The sequence below is a fragment of the Borostomias antarcticus genome, assembly GCF_949987555.1.
Source record: "Borostomias antarcticus genome assembly, contig: scaffold_382, whole genome shotgun sequence".
In the NCBI taxonomy this organism is placed as follows: domain Eukaryota; kingdom Metazoa; phylum Chordata; class Actinopteri; order Stomiiformes; family Stomiidae; genus Borostomias; species Borostomias antarcticus.
The window spans coordinates 2,851-15,000 of NW_028175959.1; the positions used below are offsets into that span (position 1 = coordinate 2,851).

General features: G+C 54.8%; 1 protein-coding gene across 1 annotated transcript in view; it reads left to right on the forward strand.

Annotated features, from left to right (window-relative positions):
* Window positions 1-331: 331 nt before the first annotated feature.
* Window positions 332-12,150, forward strand: part of LOC311328980 (ADAMTS-like protein 3) — a gene marked incomplete at both ends in the record, with an annotated part of 25,571 nt that continues 13,752 nt past the window's right edge. Inside the window, 4 exons of the mRNA XM_084462869.1 lie at window positions 332-1,138; window positions 2,049-2,286; window positions 7,109-7,236; window positions 8,478-8,624. Coding sequence (XP_084318995.1) covers window positions 332-1,138; window positions 2,049-2,286; window positions 7,109-7,236; window positions 8,478-8,624 — 1,320 coding nt within the window. The remainder of the gene's footprint in view (window positions 1,139-2,048; window positions 2,287-7,108; window positions 7,237-8,477; window positions 8,625-12,150) is intronic.

Below are 12,150 nucleotides of genomic sequence, written 5' to 3' on the forward strand. Positions count from 1 at the left end.
TCATAGGCATTAAACAGACTGCACCGCTGCAATTATAGAAAATTGAATCAGGCCACGTTGTTTGAACTACAAACATACCCATACATTTGGCAGATGTCCCCCTGACGAACGAACGCGTTTGTTTGGAGTTCAACAATGCGCCTTGATCTCCGTCTCCGCTCTTCGTTACGTGATGTCGAATCTAGTAAAGTGTCCTGTGTAATCTACAAAGCATGTTGGCTTGTTGTTGTTCTCCCTAAGTGGAGTCCTGTTCAGTGTGCGTTTGTGTCACTCTCGACCCAGATGAAAGATTCAGGGTTCCTCCTTGTTCTCTCTGTTCCTCTCCGTCCAGAACACAAGAAGGACATGAGACCCAAGGAGGCGGGGAAGGTCGCGGTCAAGGAGCCGGTCAAGGAGTTAGGGAAGGAGACGGGGAAAGACGCGGCGAGGGATCCGGCGAGCGATCCGGTGAAGCGCTGTCCGCTGATCCTGGGTCTGCCTCGCATCTACATCCAGACGCGCCAGGAGAAACGCCTCCACCTGACCATCGGGGGGCGGGCGTACCTCCTCCCCAAGACCTCGCTGGTCATCAAATGCCCGGTCAGAAGGTTCCAGAAGGCCTACATCCGCTGGCAGAAGGACGGCCGTCCCCTCCCCAGCTCCAGGGGGCGCCTGGGGGTCACCAAGTCCGGCTCGCTGAAGATCCACAGCCTGGAGGCGGGGGATAGCGGCGTGTACGCGTGCCTCGCCGGCCCCGCCTCCGACACCTTCACCCTCAAACTGATCGGCAGCGACAGCCGGCTGATCGAGAGGCCCCCCGCGGAGAACGAGTCCGACCCGATCCGGCTCGGTCCACACGGCACCGAGCGGGGCGCGGCCCCGGACCTGGCTCGCTGCCTCACCATGACCAGACTCAAAGGGCCCAGAGTGTCTCTGCTGCCCCCTGGTGGCCAGGAGGCCACTGTCCTGCAGGGGGGATACGGTCAGCAGACATGGCCACTGGAGGAGAGGGTGAGGAACATCAGCCAGCAGGCGGAGACCGGAGAGATCAGTCAAGACCAGGCCTCCCAGCTCATCTACACCCTCCTAACGCAGCACTCCGCTGTCCAGTCCACCACTGACCAGTGGGACACGCCAAAAGAGCCGGGACAGCCAAAAGGTACAACTTCATCTCTGTCACAAAAACATTTCCATACTTGTTCCAGCCGCGCGTTGTGATTGGCCTTGATTGATCTATCTATCTATCTACTGTATCTATCTATCTATCTATCTATCTATCTATCTATCTATCTATCTATCTATCTATCTATCTATCTATCTATCTATCTATCTATCTATCTATCTATCTATCTATCTATATATATCTATTGTATCTATCTATCTATCTATATATATATATATATATATATATATATACTTTATCTATCTATCTATCTATCTATCTATCTATCTATCTATCTATATCTATCTATCTATCTATCTCTACTGTATCTATCTATCTATCTATCTATCTATCTGATACATTGTGTCTCGAGTCGACGCGATAGGATTGTGAGCACTAAACATGATACAACTGGAAAGGTTCTTATTTAGGTTGAAAGGGGACACTTTGAGACCCGCTTTTATCAAGTTGAATATTATCCGCTAGCTAGCCCTTCTGCTCTGTTTATGTTCTGGACCGGTCCAGCTGGCTGGGGCACGGTTCTGGACTGCGGAGGGCCTGAAATCAACGAACCAATTTAGAGAAATTGAACACTACTAACCCATGTTTTTCAAAAGAAGAAGAAAAAACCCAACAGAGCAGCGCTGTCAGAAACCCAGCGGAGGTTTGCGCTTCTCGTGGTTACTGGCACGGCTCTGCAGAACGACGGCACGATTCGGGTGCCGCGGAACAGCTGTGCCAATAACCGGGATAAAAGCGCTCCCCTCTCGTGTGTTATTGCTTAAATATGTCCTTAGATTTCCACTTCCATGACTTTGTTTTGGTCTTTTGCAATAGCTTACGATCCCGATATCCGCGATTACTGTTCAACGCCGGTTCTGTTTTCCTCCGTGTGGCGCGTCTGCAGACAGGCTGCCTAATTGGTCGGAGCGGTCCGGGGAGAGAGGTTCCAGAAGGCCCGTGATTACCCGGCAGCAGCAGAACCCTCTGATCGCCTTCCAGAAGAACCTCACCGTCGCCGTGGGCCGCGCGGCCTTCCTGACCAACGCCACACGCTCGCTGTTCCTCCTCTGCCCCGTAGAGGGCGCCCCACCGCCCAAAATCTCCTGGACCAAGGATGGCGTGCCACTTCAACGCTCCGACAGGTAGCTTCTGCTGTCTATTGTATTTGCCTTTTGTATTTCTTATGGTGTGTAAAGCACATTGAGAGGCATGTTGTGTCTGAAATGTGCTCTATAAATAAAGATTATTATAATATTATTATTATTATTACTAGATCAGGACTAGGCTATGTGCCAGATAATGGCATTGGGAAACAATGTGTCATCACTATAAATATAAACCTCCAGCAGATTGGATAGGCGTTCTATTAGGCAGACCTTTCTGGGTTGCCGTAGCTACAGTACCACACAGCACAGGGCCCTCCCTGTCTCTGCCAGGCGCCGGGGGTCAGGGCGACCGCTACAGATAGGCTGTGTTATTTCCAACGCTATCTACTCCCCCGGCGTCGACGCCAAGACGGGCATCCCGCTGAACCCGCCCAACGCCGGCCTAAACATGCGCTGGTTCATGACGCACCTCGCCGGGCCTCATGCCCGACTGCACTCCACTGACCTCTGACCTCCACGGAGCTCGCCGCTCTCTCTGGACCCACACGGAGGGACGGCGGGGATAGAGCGGGGTAGGGGACAGCGGACCCATCCTGGACTGTACCGATCCGGTCACCTCACACACACACATACACACACACACGCGCACAGAAGGTTAACGAAGGGAGCAGCTGTTAAGGATTAAGACCCGGCCCGGAGGCTTAAATCAGAACTGCGTGCGCGGCAGTTTACAGCTCCCCGCTCGGCACTAATGTCACTGACCGTGTTCCGCTCTTATCTCCCGGTACGAAAGCGCAGACGGACCACCTCTCACGCGTCCGAGGCCGACACCTTTATCCTGAGAAGTCACTGCTGCAGCCTCAAGTGTTTATTTGCGGAGAACAGATTGAGGCCTGGAACGTCTCCCGGTGAAATGACGACGCACAAACGTTTATCGTTCGGGCGGCGCAAGTGCCAGTTAGGTGCCGGCCTTTTCCAGCGGTATTTACCCAACTCTGCTGTTGAGCCCCTGCCTCAGGGAGGAGGCCTTGCCCTATAAATATTGATGACATTTTAATAACCTTTAAGCGAGAAGTCGCAGACCACACACGGTAGTCAGGGAAATTTGCATGGTAAGGGTTTTTGCCAATTAAAACCCGTAGCCTTCCGCCTGAAACCCACTCCCTCTGTTAAAACAGGAGGCTCTGACCACGGCGGAGATTTGAGAGTTGTCACTCACGCCGGCGTTCTCCGCACCCCGACCGGGCCCGTTGCATATGGAAGCCATCACCGCATCGCTCTAGGCCCTGCCAATCACACGGCACCATGACTGACTCCCTTAAAGAGCCGATGTTTTTCTGTTTCTAAGCCCTCTCACGACAACGCCGGCCTCCCCCTCTTCTCTCCGTAACCGGCTGTGACAGACGCGGGCCGCCGCGGCTTGGCGTGGCGCGGCCCAGACCCGCCGGACTTGGCGCAGGCTTTGTCGGAGCGGCGTCGGCATGCGCGCTCGGCTCGGAGCTGTGGAAAGCATCAATAAAATCAAAAGGCGGAGTGAGGCCTCGCAGCCCGCCGGTGACAGCGCCGGTCATCACCTCGTCGGGTTCTGGTCGGCCTGTTCCGTTCCCACTTGGGAAACCGGGTGCGAGAGGTTCCGCCTCCACGGTTTCCGCCGCCCCCCGTAGCCTCCCCCCCCCCCGGCGGCGCCGAGGACGCGTGCTCTCATCGGGGAGGAACCTTCCGGATCGTGACCCCCGTCACGCCTCGTTCCTCCGGTCCTACCGCCCTCCTTCCTCCTTCCTCTCTCCATCTCTCCATCTCCTGCTGAGATGACCTCACTCCCTCACTCTCCGGTTTTACACGCGCCGTTCTGAACACTTTTACCAGAGAGAAGGGGGGAAAGAGAAGGAGAGGAGGGAAGAGAGAGAGAGGGAGAGAGAGAGAGAGACAGAGAGACAGAGAGATGGAGAGAGAGAGAGGGAGAGAGAGAGAGACAGACAGACAGACAGAGAGAGAGAGAGAGAGAGAGCAGGGGGAGAGAGAGGGAGAGAGAGAGAGACAGACAGAGAGAGAGAGCAGGGGGAGAGAGAGGGGGGGGAGAGAGAGAGAGAGGCAGATAGGATGAGGGAACTGGGACAGAGAGAGCAGAAGACTAGATTGACATTCACAGGCCCCATGGCTGGGGTGTGAAGCAGTGCATTGTGGGAGCTCGTGCAAGTCTGCAGCCGCTGCCCTGGTCTTGGTCTTGGAGCACGCTGTGTGATAGTAGCTGACTGGCTTTGACCTTCACACCGGCTTTGACCTTCATAAAAACTTTTAACACATCCACCAGCATCCTCTTTACGGCCGCTCCATCCAAGCTCATACCTACGGAAGAGCATTAGGGCCAACAACTGAATTTATTATTTTTTGAAGCTTCTGAGTTTAAAGTCAGAATTTCTGAGAAAAAAGTCAGAAATACAGTAACTTTTGAGAAAAAAAGTCTGAATTTCTGACTTTAAACTCAGAAGCTTAAAAAAAAAAAAAAACTCTGCTGTTGGCCCTAATGCTCTTCCGTACATACCAGTTGGGTTTTGAGGTCAAAGCTCTGCAATATGGGACACCAGCCTGAATGATTCTGGCCTTGTGGTCCAAATGACGGCACCGAAACATACTGTACAGTTGCATTATCAGAGTATCAGGGTTTACATGGATCACATCTCCTGAAAATGTGTTAACTGTCACTGGATATAGAAGCGAAAAAGGTTCACACACTCATGACCGATGAGGAATTCGGATGCAAAATGCTAGGCTTTTTTATTCTACGTAAGTGGAAAAATAAAGTGACAAGGCGATAACAAAATAAGTAACGTTAACTGTCACCGTCAAATGAACGGGAATCGCAGCTCAGTATATCCGTGTGTGACTCTATTGTATTTGACTGCTGAGTCTATTTGAAATCCCGGGTGGGTTTCCTGTTACAGGTAGAGTAGACCAGCGTCTGATGTGTGACCACAGCGCTGCTACAGACAGTCTCCGTCTCCTGCCGTTCCTGGGTCCATGACAGCACATTTTCCACGCTCAAACCGTTCATATGTTCCCCTTAAAGGTCCAGAGGTCCCACATCATAAAGACGTAAACCTCGTTGGGCTTTTCCTGCGGTCTGGGATAGAGCAGACTAGCAGCGGGACAGAAGTGTGTGGCGTTAAGAGACAGAACACAGAGCAGGATCGAGGTTGCCCCCCCCGCCCCCCCCCCGAAGGACTGACCTAGGGTCCGTTGTCTGTCCCCCTCTCATTATGGTCAAGGTTACGATGCGCTGCAGACGGACCTGATGGTGGCCCGGAGGGAAGGCCCGGTCCAGGGATCAGGGTCAGGGTCTCTCTCTCAGCCAGGGTCTCTGATGAGGTGTTGGTGGGTGGGAGCTGCTCACCGGACATTCCCACATGGTCTCAGACCGGCCGGGGGTCTTATAGACCCTCAGATGTCTATAAACCGCTGCATGGATTCGGGAGCCCGGCCCCCAGCCTCCTACCTCTTCCCCGGCCACGGCCCTAGCTCTCTATCTCAGCCTCCAACAGCCGGCCTCAGCCCCATTCCGACATCTGGCCCCGACCCCAGCCTTCCAACGCGTACAGGGGCAGCACTGGCCAATAGCCCTAGCCCTAGCCCTAACCCTAACCCTAACCCTAACCCTAGCCCTAACCCTAACCCTAGCCCGTCCCTAGCCCTAGCCCTAACCCTAGCCCTAACCCTAGCCCTAGCCCTAGCCCTAGCCCGTCCCTATCCCTAGCATTAGCCCTAGCCCATCCCTAACCCTAACCCTAGCCCTAGCCCTAGCCCTAGCCCATCCCTAGCCCGTCCCTAGCCCTAGCCCATCCCTATCCCTAGCATTAGCCCTAGCCCATCCCTAACCCTAGCCCTAGCCCCGGTTCCATATCCCACCTTAGCCCTGCTTGCCTAGCCCAGCCCTAGTCCTGTCCTATTCCCATGCATTGTCATCATGCCCCAGCTGAAAGGATTGTTCTCCCATGTGTTCCCAGTCCAGTCTCAGGGTCCCTAGACGCCTCAGTCCTGGGATAGAGATCCAGGAACAGAACTGCTTCCTGTTCTGGGTGGGGGGGTTTGTTCCCCTGTTCTGGGTGGGGGGGTTTGTTCCCCTGTTCTGGGTGGGTGTGTTCCCCTGTTCTGGGTGGGTGGGTGTTCCCCTGTTCTGGGTGGGGGGGGGTGTTCCCTGGCCAAGGAAGCCCAGACAGACTTACTGGTCCTGAGAGGCAGCTCAGAGAGTGGACAGACAGACAGACAGACAGACAGACAGACAGACAGACAGACAGACAGGTAGACAGACAGACAGACAGACAGACAGACAGACAGACAGACAGACAGACAGACAGACTCTCTGATCAGTTCAGAAGGCCACAGACTGGTCACGCCTCCTATAATATCCAGCTCAATCAATACCGTGTTCAGAATCACATTAAACCCTCCCACACACATGCACAAACAACCCAGCAGCCCCGGCGGTCACGGTCATTAGCACGCAGATGTCAGGATGAGGGACCCAAACAGTCTCCAAGCATCATTAATATCAACTCACAGCCAGGAAACTGGAGACATTGCTGCTCACTTCTCTGGGACACAAACAGCTTTTTGATTAGAATAGATCATCGCCTTCTGTCTCTTTGAAGAGCAGGAGAGAACGGCAATGGCTGAGGGCAAACTATTATGGGATGTATCAAGCGTTTCCTGGATCCTCGTTCACCATGATGGTATTTTTGCCTGTACTGTATTTACATCTGAATAAATAACCATACTGTATGTAAAGGTTAGCCAACAAACTCACTGGATTTGTATGGCGCATCAGCAAACCATTCGATTTGGCTCCTCCTCTTTTTCCCAGGGTGTCATGGGATAGCTCTGGGGGCCTGTGCATCGCCCTGCCGGGGGCGGGGGACAGGGGCGTCTACAGGTGCACGGCCACCAACGCCTACGGTTCCGACTCTGAGACCACACACCTGTTACTGGCCGGTGAGTGACCCGTCCTCCCTTAGGGGCCGACCCCACACCACAGCGGTGACCTTCCAGCCGGAGACAGGAGAACGAGAGAGAGAGAGAGAGAGGGAGGGAGAAAGAGAGAGAAAGAGAGAGGGAGAAAGAGAGAGGGAGGGAGAGAGAGAGGAAGAGAGAGGGAGAGAGAGAGGGAGAGAGAGAGAGGGAGAGAGAGAGGGAGAGAGAGAGGGAGGGAGAGAGAGAGGAAGAGAGGGAGAGAGAGAGAGAGAGAGGAACGGAGCGGGAGAGAGAGAGAGGGAGAGAGAGAGGGAGAGAGAGAGGGAGGGAAGGAGGGAGAGAGAGAGGGAGGGAGAGGGAGGGAGGGAGAGGGAGAGGGAGAGGGAGAGGGAGAGAGAGAGGGAGGGAGAGGGAGAGGGAGAGAGAGAGGGAGGGAGGGAGAGAGAGAGAGAGGGGGAGGGAGAGGGAGGAATGTAATAATGTAATGTAAATGTAATTTATGTAAATGTAATTTAATGTTATTTATTGCTATATAAATGTTCTAAGCCGGTAGACAAACATACTCCAGGAGCTCGCTCGTTCGCCTTATTGAGAGGGGTCAGGGAAGAATTTTTACAGCTCACTTATCTGGCCCCTGGGTGATACGATAGTGGGTCGTATGCCCACCTCCCTTGTTCTCTGTAAAGCACATTGTGTTGCCTCTGTGTATGAAATGCGCTATACAAATAAAGCTTTGATTGATTGATTGATTGATTGAGAGAGAGAGAGAGAGAGAGAGAGAGGGAGGGAGGGAGAGAGGGAGGGAGGGAGAGAGGGAGGGAGGGAGAGAGAGGGAAGGAGGGAGAGAGAGGGACGGAGGAAGAGAGAGAGAGGGAGGGAGAGAGAGGGAGAGAGAGAGAGAAAGAGAGAGACAGGAAGGGAGAGAGAGGGACGGAGGAAGGGAGAGAGATGGAGAGAGAGGGAGGGAGAGAGAGGGAGAGAGAAAGAGAGAAAGAGAGAGACAGGAAGAGAGAGAGAGGGAGAGTGGCAGGGGTAGAGAGAGAGAGAGAGAGAGAGGGAGAGTGGCAGGGGTAGAGAGAGAGATATTTAAGACAACGTAAGGAGATTACTTGTAGGACTAACTTGGATTTGTTACACGTTATTGTGTATCGCCCGGCTAAAACGTGCTGTGTTGTGAATTCATAACCTTGGGTTGATGTGTCCGACGGTCTTGAACCTTGGGCTGATGTGTCCGATGGTCTCCCCCCCCCCTGTGTGGACAGAGGCCCCGGCCATCTCCACGTCCGGGAGGAACGTGTCTGACCAGGGGCTGGCGTTGGGCGGCCAGCGCAACCTGCGGGCGGTGGTGGGGGGCCACGTCTCCCTCCGCCCTGGGGCCAACCTCACCCTGGACTGCCCCGTCACAGCAGGTGGGTCAACGATCACTTCGACCAATAACACTCATCTACTGTACATCACCGTTCCCCCACGTTTCATATCTTTGGCCGGCGTCAGACGGACCTCTCTTTCGACTCCGTTCCCATGGAACGAGGCCCGCGAATTCCTCCGCTAAATGAATGATATCCGTCTCCGTAGCCCCTGCGATGTAAGTTCGATGTTGACCCACGGTCACGCAGCATGTCCCGCCTGTAGGGTCGAGATACCGAGACGCCGCGGCGAGACGAGGAGAAATGACGTGTAAAGCCAACACAGCCGAGCGAGGGCTCGGGTCTTTAGCGGTCGACCGCCGGGGGGATTTATTCCTCCCGCTTCGTTTGGAGACGCAATCATCTGTTAAAACAGCCCCGGGGGTTCTGATGGAGAGGGCCGGTTCCTCGCGAGCGGACCTGGAGGCCGTCCACGTTCCCCGCCACGCTCCCCCGCCTGGGCCTCTTTGCGGCGGCGTGCGGTGTTTTTTCTCTCACAGAGGTCGTGTAGCGTAGCTTAGCGATTACACCGCTCGGAGGCTGCCCCCGATCCCGCCGACCGCGCCAGACGAGGGGAACGGAGCGAAATCCGAGACGCGGCCGATGCCCTTGATCAGCCACCGGTGTTGAGCACAGCGGGCCGGGATCCCGGGTCTCCTCAGGATCTGCTGTTGGGTTCGCCTGCCTGCGAGGGCCACCTTGCTGCCAGCTGCACAGCGCCCCCTAGCAGCCGGATGCCTGACGCACACACACGCACACACACGCACACACACTGATATACTGTGGTGAAGCCCGCAGAGCTTTGGCCCAAGTCCTGCAGTCTGTTTTGTGAGCTGCTTTCACCACCAAGTGATTGGATGAGATGAGAGAGAGGTTTAGTGTGTGTGTGTGTGTGTGTGTGTGTGTGTGTGTGTGTGTGTAGGCCTACAGTACAGTACAGTACTGTATGTGTGTAGAAGGGTTTAAGGCCAAAACAAATGAGACTTCAATAACATCTCCTCTCCTCTTGGGGGGGAGGAAGAGAAGGACAAAAGAGAGAGGGAGAGAGAGGGAGGGAGAGAGAGAGAGAGAGGGAGGGAGAGAGAGGGAGGGAGAGAAGGAGAGGGAGGGAGAGAGAGAGAGAGAGGGAGGGAGAGAGAGGGAGGGAGAGAAGGAGAGGGAGGGAGAGAGAGAGGGAGGGAGAGGGAGGGAGAGAGAGGGAGAGAGAGGGAGGGAGAGAGAGAGGGGGAGGGAGGGAGGGGGGCAGGGGTAGAGAGATATATTCAAGACAATGTAAGGAGATACTAACTTGTATTTGTTACACATTGTGGAAATACGACACTACATGCAGACACAAAAATCTAAGACTACATGCAGTCACACACACACACACACACACACACACACACACACACGCGCAGGAGACAGACAAAAGGACATGAGCTCAGAGAGGTCAGGGCTTAGTGACCTGACTGCGCTGATTGCTGAGGGTAATCTGATACTACGGAGGGGAGCTGGGAGAGCAGCTGTGGCCCTCCGACGACACCTCACCTCTGGGACGCTGGTATCTCTGGGAGCGGCTGGCTCATCTCTGGGAGCGGCTGGCTCATCTCTGGGACGCTGGTTTCTCTGGGAGCGGCTGGCTCATCTCTGGGACGCTGGTTTCTCTGGGAGCGGCTGGCTCATCTCTGGGACGCTGGTATCTCTGGGAGCGGCTGGCTCATCTCTGGGACGCTGGTATCTCTGGGAGCAGCTGGCTCATCTCTGGGACGCTGGTATCTCTTGGAGCGGGGGGCTCATCTCTAGGACGCTGGTATCTCTGGGATTCTGGTATCTCTGGGAGCAGGGGGCTCATCTCTGGGACGCTGGTATCTCTGGGAGCGGCTGGCTCATCTCTGGGACGCTGGTATCTCTGGGACTCTGGTTTCTCTGGGAGCGGCTGGCTCATCTCTGGGACGCTGGTATCTCTGGGAGCGGCTGGCTCATCTCTGGGACGCTGGTATCTCTGGGAGCGGCTGGCTCACCTCTGGGACGCTGGTATCTCTGGGAGCGGCTGGCTCATCTCTGGGACGCTGGTATCTCTGGGAGCGGGGGGCTCATCTCTGGGACGCTGGTATCTCTGGGAGCGGCTGGCTCATCTCTGGGACGCTGGTATCTCTGGGAGCGGCTGGCTCATCTCTGGGACGCTGGTATCTCTGGGAGCGGCTGGCTCATCTCTGGGACGCTGGTATCTCTGGGAGCGGCTGGCTCATCTCTGGGACGCTGGTATCTCTGGGATGCTGGTATCTCTGGGAGCGGCTGGCTCATCTCTGGGACGCTGGTTTCTCTGGGAGCGGATGGCTCATCTCTGGGACGCTGGTATCTCTGGGACGCTGGTATCTCTGGGAGCGGCTTGCGAAGCTCTGGGACGCTGATATCTCTGGGACACTGGTATCTCTGGGAGCGGCTGGCTCATCTCTGGGACGCTGGTATCTCTGGGACACTGGTATCTCTGGGAGCGGCTGGCTCATCTCTGGGACGCTGGTATCTCTGGGACACTGGTATCTCTGGGAGCGGCTGGCTCATCTCTGGGACGCTGGTATCTCTGGGACGCTGGTATCTCTGGGAGCGGCTGGCTCATCTCTGGGACGCTGGTGTCTCTGGGACGCTGGTATCTCTGGGAGCAGCTGGCTCATCTCTGGGAGCGGCTGGCTCATCTCTGGGACACTGGTATCTCTGGGAGCGGGGGGCTCATCTCTGGGACGCTGGTATCTCTGGCGTGGGATATCACACCGCTGCATGTCCTGACTAAAGGGCTTTCATTACACACTAGTAACCAGCAGAGGTCAGGCTACACCTGCGCCCTCTAGTGGTAGAAAGGGTGAGGAACCTTCCAGAGCTTCACGTGCTGAAAAACCGTGTATGTGCTTGTGCAGCACGCCGCCCACAGCTGGGGCTGGTCGGTTTGGGTGCTATGAGGGTAGCCAGACTGGCCACTAGTCTGACAGGGACGGGGGGCACTTTGGCGAGAGACCCACGGTCTCTCCATGAAATGATCGCAACATCATGTGAAATCAGTCCACTTTACCCTCTGGTGTTTTAGTGCAGTCTGGACAAATTCTATACCGACAGCAGCGATATATCTGAACAGGAGAGCGGGTGATATATCTGAACAGGAGAGCAGGTGATATATCTGAACAGGAGAGCGGGTGATATATCTGAACAGGAGAGCAGGTGATATATCTGAACAGGAGAGACGGTGATATATCTGAACAGGAGAGACGGTGATATATCTGAACAGGAGAGCGGGTGATATATCTGAACAGGAGAGACAGTGATATATCTGAACAGGAGAGACGGTGATATATCTGAACAGGAGAGCAGGTGATATATCTGAACAGGAGAGCGGGTGATATATCTGAACAGGAGAGACGGTGATATATCTGAACAGGAGAGCGGGTGATATATCTGAACAGGAGGGACGGTGATATATCTGAACAGGAGAGACGGTGATATATCTGAACAGGAGAGACGGTGATATATCTGAACAGGAGAGACGGTGATATATCTG